The sequence below is a fragment of the Falco biarmicus genome, chromosome 12 (genome assembly GCF_023638135.1).
Source record: "Falco biarmicus isolate bFalBia1 chromosome 12, bFalBia1.pri, whole genome shotgun sequence".
In the NCBI taxonomy this organism is placed as follows: Eukaryota; Metazoa; Chordata; class Aves; order Falconiformes; family Falconidae; genus Falco; species Falco biarmicus.
In genome coordinates, this window is record NC_079299.1 from 13972666 (window position 1) to 13985496 (window position 12831).

General features: G+C 37.4%; 1 protein-coding gene across 3 annotated transcripts in view; it reads left to right on the forward strand.

Moving 5' to 3' along the window:
• MTA3 (metastasis associated 1 family member 3) overlaps positions 1–12831 on the forward strand; it is a 135920-nt gene that overhangs the window by 98766 nt on the left and 24323 nt on the right. For all 3 annotated transcript variants that reach the window (XM_056357434.1, XM_056357436.1, XM_056357435.1), the window contains exon 17: positions 7879–7910. In XM_056357434.1, the coding sequence (XP_056213409.1) occupies positions 7879–7910 (32 nt within the window). The remainder of the gene's footprint in view (positions 1–7878; positions 7911–12831) is intronic.

Genomic DNA, 12831 nt, shown 5'->3' on the forward strand with positions numbered 1-12831 from the left:
CATCTTCAGAAAATCACAGTGTTGCAGAACATTACGTGTATCCAATTTTATGACTGGAGTTGATGGGAAGATTCAGGTGTGACTGTAAAGTGCTTTGTGGATGTTTTGAATCTGATCTTTAAATTAGTGTCTGGAATTATTCCGAGCAATTACTTTCACCCACAAGCTGCTTAACTGTGAGCGTCCAAGTAGTCAAGTTTCACATCAGGCTATTGTTTTGGCAGGGTGAGTAATGATAATTTTTCTTGTAATATTAAGAAACGTCAGGTGGAGGTATTTTACATGCATATAATCTCAGTTAGCTGGCAGGCATTTCCTTACTGTTACCTGCATCAGAATCAGAATATCCACAGGATTTCCAAGATACTAACTTTGGTAGTGAGTTATACAAGTCGGTCTGTGTCCGTTGATACCATTTTTGTGACTTGTTCCTGGCTGAGGAGACTCTGATCAACAGCCCTGATCCTCCTCCTCTCTTCCCCTGCCCAGACCTTTAATGCTGTATTTCAGGCTGAGATGTCCTGATGCCTTCAAGAGGATTCTTTCAACAGTCAAATTTCTGTTCCTGAATGTACTGAAGTATGTAGCTGTATCTAAGAAAGAGACAGCAGTTTTGGGGTCTGTTTTCCTAGGAACCTGCACATTCTGGCACAGCAAGATGAGAAGGTGACATGAGCAATTGGCAAAGGGAGAATGACCTAAAAAAAAAAGTCTCTTCTCTCTTAGATGCTATTTTGGTCAGTCCTTCTGTCTCTGCTTATGACTAATAGTATTGGCTATCGAGGAGGTAAGCAAGGAAGAAGGGCTTGTATTTCACTCCTATTTTTCCATGGGGAAGATGAGGCTCTCCTTTGACAAACACATGAAAAATATAAGCAGCCAAACTGACAAGCAGGGAGACCGGAGCCTTTCCTGCCCCAAATTTTCTTGAAACAGAAAACAGTTCTAACATGTGCTTCATCATAATTAGCTTCATGTAACCCTATATGAAAGTACATTACAGAGAAGGTGTTTTCACTGTAGGACGGAATTTCATAGCAGAGAGCTGATTTTTCTCAAAGGTGTCTGATCGTTATCACAATACTATTTTTTGGTAGAGATGGAGACGTTCTACTGTGGTGGCAGGCTAGCAGCATGAAATGCATACCAAAAAACATCTGGCACTCCATTACTTCAAAAAATAAGATCTTAGATTTTCCTTTACATATTAATAAACTGTAAACCTACCTAAATTGATATAAACCTTACCTACCAGTGATTCTCAACTGAAGGAGAAGAAATGAGATGTGATAAACAAGCTATTCTGTAAATTCACTTCGGCCATTTCTTCTGTGCTGGAACACAAAGTGTGATTAATGTTGAATTGTGTATACCCACTCTTCCCAGTAATGAGAAACAAAAGTTATATATTGTTCCACAATCACTTTTTTTCTCTGAAATTTACTTTGGACATGTGCATTCTAGCTTTGGTCCTTGGTGTAACCAACAAATATTTAGAAATACTTGGCTACAGACCTCTTATTGAAATGTGTGTGCTCATACTGATGGAAATGTGAGCATGGAAAGCAGATCTCCCTGGAAAAACCAATGCTGTGTGAACTGTCATTTACTGGAGAAGCAAAGGACTATGAAAAGGGTGTTTATGACTCCTGGTTATTTCCCAATATACATTATTTGGAGTGTTTATTTATGTCATGGTATGAAATGCTTTATGGTAAGAGCCTTGTCATGACTTCCTACGCAAAGTCATTGAAGCCATCTTTGACCCTCAGACAACCTTTTTACCTTTGATTTTTGCAGCTTACACAAGAGTAGCCAGTTTCTATTTTCACTGTCCAGTTGGAAGCAATCATTTTAAATAATTGGTAGAAAACTACAATGTTCTAAAGCTTGCATTTTTGTGGTCAGTATATTCACTTGGGTTTGCAGAGGTACAAATGACAATACTGGAGATGATGAACTAGTGACAACTTCCAGAGCCAAATAATGTACCTGGAAAATGACACAGGCTGTAATTACCCCAGGGTGTTACTGCTGACATTGTCAGTCATTTGTAGAACTAAGCTACTACATCTCATACATTTCATATTTGCATGTCTCAAGCCTTTTTTTTTTTCCTATTTAAAAGTTTTTATTATAAAACGTTTTTCCTTCAGTTCCTTTACAATGAGTTGATGACTCCCCCGTCCCCACTATAGTCTTCATTCCTCCAGCCCCAGCAATGCAAATGACATTGTGACTTAACACGCAGAATAATCGACTAGGAAGAAAGTATTTTTGTCTGAAAAACAGAAATCTTTCCCCCCTCCCCCAAATTTCTTTAAGTTGAGAAAACAATATATTGTCTTGCAGTGATAAGTGTTCAGTCATCATTTGCCTGCAATGAATTCACTTTACAATTATCTCCCAAGCATTTGAGGTTCTTTGATTACAAATAAAGGAACAGTCTTCCATTCTGTGTCTGAAAACTGCTCAAACTGCAGAGTATTTGTTCAGTCGGTAAATGTAAGCAGTGTGACTTACTTATGTTGAATTTGGTCGCAGGAGGTCTTGGGAGGAGCAGAAGCATTCCTGCACACCAGTGTTTCCTTGAATTTCCTCTGAGGAGGAACTATTCCTAAGCATTAGCGTAGCATAACACTGTGTTGTGCGTTTTTTAAATATGGACGGCGATTGCTTTTGTTTGCCAAAGTCAAAAGACAATTTCCATTCATCTGTTGTTCTCAGGTTTACTGTATATTGTGAAATGTAAGTTATTTCCAAGGGTGTACCTACACTAGGAACTTAATAGGGGATTTTTTTTTTTTCGTTTATTTCCTTTCTTTCAAAAATGTGCCTTTGGATTTGTGAAGCTTCTTTGCCTGCATTTGTTTCACAAAAAGCGCAAAACTAGAATTGCATTCATGCTTTGATGCAGCACTTTGAGTGTGCCATACATCGCTCATTCTGTTGTGCTGAGGAAATGAATGCTTAGGAGAAGATAAGCATTGTATCTCTGCGTTCAGGGTGTAACACGTGCTTCTGATAACTCGGGCAACAGCAGGGGTTAGAAGGAGCAAGCTGTGTGGAATCAGAGGTGGAGGAAAGGGCACTTGATGCTGAACTACCCCATTCCTGCTGCTGAATCAGTGTTTTTTTTATATACAGGTAATGTACAGGCATGAAATTGCATTAACACTGGCTTTTCTAATTGGCAGAATAAATCAGCTCATAAACCAGCAAACAATAAGAACAACACTGTAATTAAGTTAATGTTAAAAACGCAATGCAGATAACCAGAACCTAATTCCTGGAATCACTACTTTCCCCTAGTATTATTTTAAAGAATTAAAGTTGCAGAAAGAGAGTCCTGTCTGCTGGATAACAGGGTTAGCAGCGTATTACCTCATGAATTACGTGTTCTGGATTCAAGATCTGCAGTTCGTACTTAAAGTGCTTCTGTGTATGATTACTGTCAAGTAGGTTGATTATTTTTTGTAACCTGTGATTGCAGAGCAATAGTTCTTAATTTTAGTACATAATGCAGTAGGAAAGACACATTCAGAAAATGCTTAGGCAGTTAACTGCCAAGACCCTGCGCCTGAGGATAATGCTTTGTGATAATTTTGAATGTTTTTGTGGATTTTGCTTTTCTTGTCTGTATATTTTTTCTCCAGTGTTACAAACTTCTGTCTCGGTAAACTAAAGGTCTTCCTCAAATTAAGTCGAGCTCATTTTTAGTGTGATTATAAGATTATTTTTTTGTTGTTGTAATAATAATACTTTTGAAGTAACACTTAATGGTACTTGTTCCATTGCTGCAAACTGGTAAGAAAAAACCAATTACGTTTGGTTACTTAAAATGTTCATAACCCAAGTGGAGAAGAAATAATGAAACTGTCTCACTTTCTCAGCTTATTTCATAAGGTGGTCTAGTCTGGGTGAAAAAGTTCTTTCCTGTAGTCTTATGCACCGTAATAATCTCGGAGTGTTACTAGGATTAAACACTGCTGCTGTTGCCTGTCTGACTTGTTCATATGCTTAAATGACATTATCTTCAAGCATATTTATTCTGGAAGGTTTAGACAAAGGGCACCTTTCACCCACTGGTATTGCTGATGACCCCATTAATATAAAAGGGAAAGGTGAAGATCAGAGAACTAAGTTCCCTATCAGCAGAACTAAAGGATACCATATATAAACATAAGTGAACAGCTGGAAAAGGACTGGAGCGTTATTAAGGATGTGATTTCTATCCTGGCTTGAAGAACTGTTAAGGGAAAAAAAAATAACATGTTGCTAGGGAACAATGTGTAAACTTGTAATAATTCTGCGGCTGGCACCATCCTTTAGCAGTGGACTTGTTCTGATTTAGTCTTAAATGGTTTTACAGTGGAAACTTTTATAGTGCCTGTATGTCCTGGTGCCTGTAAAAAGGGAGAAACACTTGATTGGTCATTAAGTTTGGTAAAGCAACTTCTGATGTGAGGGAATTTCTCTTCGCAACTTATTTCTGTTTGAGTTCAAATATGTTGTGGAAAGAGCATATGAGCATCTTGGGGAGTTTCTGCCTTTATTTCTGCCAAATTCTCCACAATAATAAGCTTCTAAACATCTTCTCGGTACTGAAGTTGCTCTGTGATTTACTTGCATCACATCACCAAAACCCCTTGCTAGTGATTTTGTCTGACATTTCTGCTTAAAGTGGAGTAATTCACTTCATCGGCCATCAGGGGAGAACCATTCTGTATCCTGGAGTTTCCTTTCTACTGAAGAAGTACAAGTGCAGATTATTGCCTTGCACAAAATCATTTGCTGTAAGAATTCATTTATAAACCGTGTCCACTGATGGCAGTTTCAGTGTTGTTTGAGCCCAATTATTTAAATTCCCTTAGGCATTCTAAAACTTGGCAGATAAAACTGAAAATCCATGCGTTGGTTTCTGTTGTGTTGAACACCAAGGCATTTGTGTTTTTTAAAGAAGCTCTGTTGTGCTCGAGCTGCATTGGAGGTTGCATTGGCGTGCAGACCTTTTGTAAAACACGCCTCTGAGTGCTGCATGAGTGCCTTTTTAATTGGAAGCAAGGGCTTTCTTCCTTGGTTGCCCTAATTGAAAGCAAAGTTTTCCACAGAATTTGCTGGTGCATGTTCATGCATAAACATTGGTCAGAGTCCTGCCAAATCAGGGTGTAATTATTTTCTGAAAGAAACCGCTGTCGTCTCAGTCCTGAAATCTGAATATTTGGGTATCAGAGTATGTAAGAGTTTAAACTGTGTAGCAATGGCACCTTAATTGGTGTTGTCTGCTAGAATTTTTTTGACTCTCTACTTATTAAACAGTTCTTTTCCCAGCGCTCTATTTATGCTTGAGTTTTTCTAAAAGGTGTTTGGCGACTTTGATAATAATTCAGTGTCTACAGCAGTAAAAGCTAAGAAAATGATGTGCAAAACCCAGAATTTTTTTATTGTATGATATAGCACAGGGATATTACTCTACAAATATAACAGATCTTTCTTCACTTCTTTGCTCGGTTTTATTAATAGATTTTATCAATATCCTGGAGTTAACAGAGTGCATTGCATTAAGAATGTCTGTGAAGTATTCTTCAAAAATATGCTGCTTAACAGCCTCCAGGTACGTTCAGCTGTTCCTCAGTTCCCTTTAGGGAGATATTCTTTCTCTGTTGTCTGTGGAACTGAGAGGGTGACTGAGTATTTTGGGACAACTGTGGCTAAGCATAGTTTTTGTAGATTTGGCATGTAAAACTACGCCAAAAGCATAGCACCTCTGGGTAAGAGCGAAGCTTTTGTTATGGTAATGTGTGAGTAGAAAAAGTATGGATTTTTGGTTTTCACTTGGATCTTTTTGGAGGTGTCTGGAAGTGCTGTGTAATGCATCTTCTCTAAATTTCAAGAGAGAGGAAGCCTCATCCTTTTTGTTTAATCTGATAATTCTGCTTAAATTGAGGATTCCTCGGGATTGGGGATAGTTTGGCTTGTTTTCTTTCTGGGTAGTTGGGCTTATGAACGGTGTGAGTCCTTGTGTCAGGAGTTATTCAGGTGGTTATACCTCCGTGAATGCAGCCTCTGCGTTTTCTCAGGAACATTCAGATCCTGAAATGTTATTTCACTGGGATGTCAAAAAAATAAATACACTTGTAATAACAAAAATAGCCTTACTGTGAAGATAAGAATTGAACAGGGTTTAGAGTTCTTCACTCTACTGTTATCTTCTCTTACTTTATAACAGTGCCAAATATATTCAGTTATCAGGAAACAGTAGACTGTCACAGCATTTAATTTTTATACTACCAGTTTAAAACTTGCCTGGAGGACTGATGGCCTAAATGTATTTTTATGCATGATAATTCTTGTGCAAAAAAAAAAGAGAGGAAAAAGGGGCTGGGAGGGGAGGTCACAACTGAAATATCAGTAGCTTTAGGTGGGTTTTCACATCACAGAACCTTTATCAATGGGAAGTTATTGACAGCTGTATTGAGAGAGAGACATTATTTTTTAAATTAGAGTCGATTAAGAATGAAGACTTGTACAAATGTAAACTAGATACAGGGATTACTGCTGAATATTGGATTAAAGTTTCTAAACAGTTTAAGATGTTTAAAATGGTTTGTGTTTGTATCAGTGACTGAACTATGCCTTCAGACTGGTGAAGGTGACTGTTCAAAGTAAAAGAGAAACACCCATTTGAGCATGTAATTATCGTTTTTTTAGAAAAAGATGTGCAGCTGTTCTTTCTCATGTCCTTTTAATCTCTTTAATACTGTTTTTAACTATAACTAAACCCATGGAGAATTCTTTGTGTAAGTGGTGCCAGTTGGGACCCCCATAAGAATTGCAATTTGGAACCAGGGCAAGAATAATTAACCCACTGTAATTGTATGACTATCTCACTTGCAGAATTGAGACTCTGCTGAGTCAATTCGTGCAGAATTGCATACATTTTACCCAGAATTCCATGTAGCGTTGTTAAATGTCTCTTCCAAAAGAAATCTGTGCTCTTATCACCAATGTGATATCTTACCCAAATTTTTGAGCAAGCCTGTGAGATCGCTGGTAGCATCATCTTGCATCTTATAGATCAGCAGTGAATTTTCCTGCAGTTTTTGTTAACTAATTAGGAGGATGTTTAGTTGCTGAAGTTACACTTTTTCGAAAAAAAATGTGGCTGCAATGTGACAACTGTAGCATTTTAAAGCCAAAGAGGGCGAGATATCTTTCCTTAGGGGAAGAAAAAAGCAATTTAATTTGAAGAACAAAGTGAAGTCTATGTTAGCTATTGGCCTAATAGTGATTCCTCATCATTTTTATATAAATATAACTGTGAGTTCAGTTGACTGACTCCCAATTTATCATATAGGAAAGAATAATTAAAATTTCTGGATGTTACACTATGCAGTATACCTTATCAATTTCAAACTGAGAATCCATCTCAAAATTCACAGAAAAATGATTGTCTGGTTTTATAAGCTTTTTCAGATGGAATTAGTAATGGAACTATGCTGATACAGTTTGCAATTTTTTCTGCAGAGCTAATCCTCTATGTTCAACGATGTCGTATGTTAAAAGCACACTGAAAAAAACCCCACTTTTTGAAACATGAGTTATGAATTAGTTCCATTTTTGTAGTTGCTTGCAGAAGAGGTTAATTAGGCAAAGAGAATGAGTGCAGTTAACAGCACACTATAGTGTGCCATATATTTTCAGGACCAGTGATGATTCTCAAGCTTATTTCATGAGAAATCTTTCCAATCTGCATTTCTGATATGTTCATTGTTGTAGCTGAACAGTAGCATCTTAGCCGTCAGGATGAGATCAGAGAACAGGGCTTTTCTGGGTAAAGACAGTACTCTAACATGCTGTACTACTTTTGTTTTCCAGAATCGTCCAGCCATACAACAAGAACAATAATGGTAAGTATGGAGAAGATTACAGGTATCAATCTATCTATAGATAGGACTTTTCCTTTTGAAAACAAAGTGGATATGGTAGTATCCTAAGCCACTGGCATGTTGTTTTATAAAGTCCAGGAACACTGTACAGATAAAATGAGTTAGCCTGCTACAGCATTTCATGGGAAATCTTGGCAAAAAATGGGAGGTACCAGTGCTGTCAGTTTGAATAGGTGAAAAATCCAGTTACGATTCTTTGTGTTACATGTTTAAGTGTTTTTTGATTGTCAAATTAATGATGATAAAATCTCTTGTATTCTATATATATCGCATGTTAGAGCATGTTTAAAATTCAAAACAATAGCTGAGTGATTTATTGCATCACTTCCTCTGAGTCTGCTTTCTGACTTTACCTTGAGTCTGATTTGTTTGGGTTCCAGAAATAGAGAAATATTTAAACGGGTAGATACGTCTTCAGAAGTGAGATTTAAAAGTTTTATGTGTAAAAATGTTGCGGACTTCGTGTCTATCTTGGGTTTTTATAGGTGAGAAATTTTATCAGTCTCTTTCTGTTTCAAACTCCTCATAAGTCAGAGAAGGACTGAACAAAAATTCACCTAAAGAAAACTTATCTCTGACTGGGAATGTTTCATGCCTGTCCTGTAGAAATCTGGGGAGAGGGTTATCCACTTCTGGAAAAAGACCAATTTTTGAGGCAAGTTTTGAAATTTTAGAATAAAACGCAACAAAACTTGATGTGAGCTTGCCTGTTTTCATCCCTACAGTTTTCAGGATGTCACTTCAAGTTTATTACCTCTTCTGAGTGTATAGCATTTGTGGGATGTATACATTCCCACACAGATACTTGAGTCAACAGGGGACAAAGGATAAATACAGTTCGTTGCCTTTATCATAAATAGTCATTAATAATCCAGGGCAACTGGATAATAAATAGGTAAGGACTACAGATCACAAAATTTCAAAATAGTAGAGATATGTCTGGAAAAAGCGATGTTTCTGTTTTCTACTGGATGTGATACAGTTGTTTGTTTAGATAGACCCATTTCAAAATAAGATGCTCGGTTATTCAGGTGTATTCCTCTGCTATAAAATTCTGGAAGGGATTGAAAATTTTTTCAATATTTTTCCAATTCTGCATTGATTTCAAAAAGAGGTAGAGGTTAATGCTGAAGCTGGTAAAAAAGTCACTCTTTGTTTCCCTTTATTTTTTTCCTATCAGTTTTACTCTGAATGTATCACATTTTGTCAGTCTCTCTTTTCCATTAATGCATCAAAACTGCTCTGAAAACTGACCCAAAGAAACAGGGATTTTGCCTATAAAATTTCTCCTTGCACCAAAACATGGCCAAACTTTAAAGAGAAAAGTTTCAAAATAACTTGAGTTTTTGAGGTTCCTGTGTTGTGAACCTCTCCAGACTTCTCTGCTGACAACACAAGCTAATGGTCTGCAGTCAGTGTGTAGTAATTGCCTATTGCACTTAATTAAATAAAAGTACAAGTAAAAATAAATATTGTTTAGTGTGAAAAGGTTATAACAATATGTCCACTCTTCTCTGCAATTAAAGCATAACTGTGTAACGGAATGAGTAATGCGTAATGGAAAATTTCTTACTCTCCAATGAGTAGGTAGAATATGTCAGTAAAGCCAGAAAATGTGCTACTCCTTGCATTAGAAACAATATGAGATTATCTGTTCGATACAGACATAGTAAAGTAATGGTGTTGAGATCCATTTTTGAATGACTACTGCAATAAATAATTACCCTGAAATAAAGTCCCCTTTTTCTGACTGATTATGGTTAATATTGTAACAGATAAAAAGTTAAAGCATGATCTTCAGTCAATGAGAATGTGAGAGGAATAACAGCAAATCTGTATACTGCCTCGGATGCTTTGATGTAAAAAGGCTTCTGTTTTACCAAGTTGAAGTATTTGAACTCCTTTTAAGTTGTATTTATAGGTGGTGAAATAACATAAGTAAGGCATTAAATCTGATCTTGTCTCTGAAGATTCAGATTTATGTTAAAATTGAAGCCAATGAGCAAGGAATAGACGTACTTTGCTAAGGAAAAAGAAATGCAGTTTCTCTAAAGAGCATTACAAGAAATCTTCTTCTGTATTGAAATACAGTGATGTCTCCCTAGTTTTCATTTCAGATTCTTTTTGTAAAAATAAAAGGCCAGAAAAAAATTTAAGGGTCTGCATAAGGGGAGGGAGAAGGAGGGGGCCTTCTGTGTTTTAACTAGAAAATTAATTCCCTTTTATTCTGTGGATAGATGCCTAAGTTAGTGTTTCATTACTAATTTACTGATTTATATAAATAAATACATCAAAGTGCTGCTGTTAGAGACATGGTTTATTCAGAAGTTACATAGCTTTTTTGTAACTTCCATGAAATACAGAGGCTACGAACATTGTAGTATTTTAGCCCAGATGCTTTGGGAAAGTATTGGGAGTGAGGAGCTGGGTGTTCTTTTGGTTTTCCCTTGCACAGAAAAATTACTGACTTGGATTTTCAGCATTACATCTATTCTAGGTGTTTTGTGAAAGGCTTGATAGCCAATCAGGAGATTCTAAAGTAATATTTGTGTTGACTATTTGGTTGATTCCGTGATTGTGAGCTGTAGTTTGAAAATCTTTTTTTTAATAGCCTTCATGTTTCTTAAATTAAATTCTATACCTAAGATGAATGCATGCCTGCATGCTAGAATTAACGTTTGCGACTCCAAGCTGTGTGAAGACTGTGTTTTTTAATTTTTGCATTCATCTGAAATCTCTATGAATAAGTAAACTAAACCAGCCCCAAACCTTGATGCATATTAGAAGTACAACGCTAATGCCTTTGCAAAGAAAACCACTTCAGGCATGGCAAAACAGAGTCGATACCCAATTTAAACTTGACATAATTCTACACTTGTTTTACACTGTATCCTGAATGGTTGGATCAATAGAAAATATATTGAGCCAGTTAATATGGATTATTACAATCATCTCAGCATGTCTGATTTCATCTAGTAATTTTCTTTCTCTCAGTGTAGTGAGCTGCTTCTGCTGTGCTTGATTTGACTTGATTTTTTGTTTAAAGATGTGACAAAAAAAATTAAAATGCTAATTTAAGCCAGTTTTTTGTTCTTTGAAAGGATGGGGCAAAACGTTAGCAATCATAAATTCAAGTTCATTTAGAAATTTATGACAATCCAATTAAATGTTCTTTCAGCCACAGCATAAACATTCACCATTACTTTTGACATTATAGTGCCTGTTGATGTTATGTATTTATTTTAAAGCTGGATGTCTTCAGAATCTTCAGTGGCTTTTAATGAAGAAATGGTTGGCCACTTATATGCCAGTAAATGTTGAGAAACTTACAGACAGAAACCTTGACTGTGATTTGGGATCTGAGTCTGGTTTTTGAATTGGTACAAGTTGGCTTTCTGATGTGCATCTTAATACCCTTGTGCTTGAAGTTCCTCTGGAGCTAGTGAGGATAGGAGATTTACCCTCCATAATAAAAATGCTGTATTAAGTTGCCCCTTTAATATAAGGTGTGCGTGGAGTATCTTTGTAGGTGTCTTTGAAATAGTATCCAAACTTTGCTGGGCCGGTGGCTGCCACTACAGCACCTGTCATGTGTAGAGTGATGCTACACAGGTAACTCCCAGGCGCAGCAAAGCCTTTTGCTAGTGCACCTTGTGTTGAGAGGCCTGGATTTACAGTTAAGCAACTCATTGCATTAGTAACTTTGTGCTGCTGCTTCCAGAAAATTTGACAGAGGGAAACACAGTTCTTATGCCGCTTCTTTCTTCGTGAAAGGGACAGTTGCATTCACTGAACATTGGAGGTGTCTCAGTGGCCCACTGGGAAAGGAATGTTTGTGTATGCAGCTGGGCAATCCGTGCCCCTGCCAGGGGAGTTTGATGAGCAGCACTTGCAAGCAGCTCTCAAAAATGAAGCTGTGCACCAGTCTGTGAGAGAAGTACCCAAGAACGGTTCCCCCAGAGAAATGTTGTAGCAGGGGACAGGTGGAGCTGAGAAGACATTATAACAAATGGTTCTCGCATAAACTCCTCCTTGTTGAAGACCTTGAAAAGATTGCTTTTGGTCCCAGGGCTCGCTGAGGATGTGTCTGTCTGCAGCATGGAGACCTCCTGTTCAGTAAGTGAAACTCTTCCCAGAGATAACTCTCTGCTGACTTTTTTGTATTTTGTGTTCTTTATTGGATGTAACATTGCCTGAGCCAGAGCTCCCTTAGCCTTGCGAAGTTTTTAAAGTGCATTCAAAGACAGGTTTTCTCGTTACATCTTTTGGGCATGGAAAGATTTTGTCCTGGATGTACAAGAGAGCTCAGTGATCGTACCCAGACTGAGATGAGGGAAAACTTGGCGGAAAGGAGTCACTGGGCACAGAGGAGGGTTTGTCCAGCATGCAGTTAGCAAACTCTGGGTAAAGTCCTGCTACTCAGGTGCTGCTCTGTGATCTGGCCCTGGTATGCGGACTCGTAATACCGGTGGTTTTGTTGCAAAATCACAACACAGCTTATTGGTGATGTACATGTCAAAATCAAAATGCCAGCTGCTAACGGCATGTGGTAATGTTAGGGTGAAATCATTGGAGCTTTCTGCATGCAGCGTTCTTGAATGAATAGAGTTTCTGTGGTAGTACAGGTGGTATTCCTGAGGCTTTCATAACCTTTCTAGTGTAACTGCTAGAGGGGGAAAAATTAAAATCATCATAATAAAAAAAAAAAAAAGGCATTTCAGAAGTACCGTGTGTGAAGGTTCATTTTGCTCTTGGTGTTGATGTTAGTATGACAGTGGCACTGAATGCTCATTTTTATACACAGCAGTAAATACTTTTGTGAGAGGAGCTAATGAACTGATTTTCTACTCAAGAACTTCAATTGTTTTGGTTAACTAAAAAT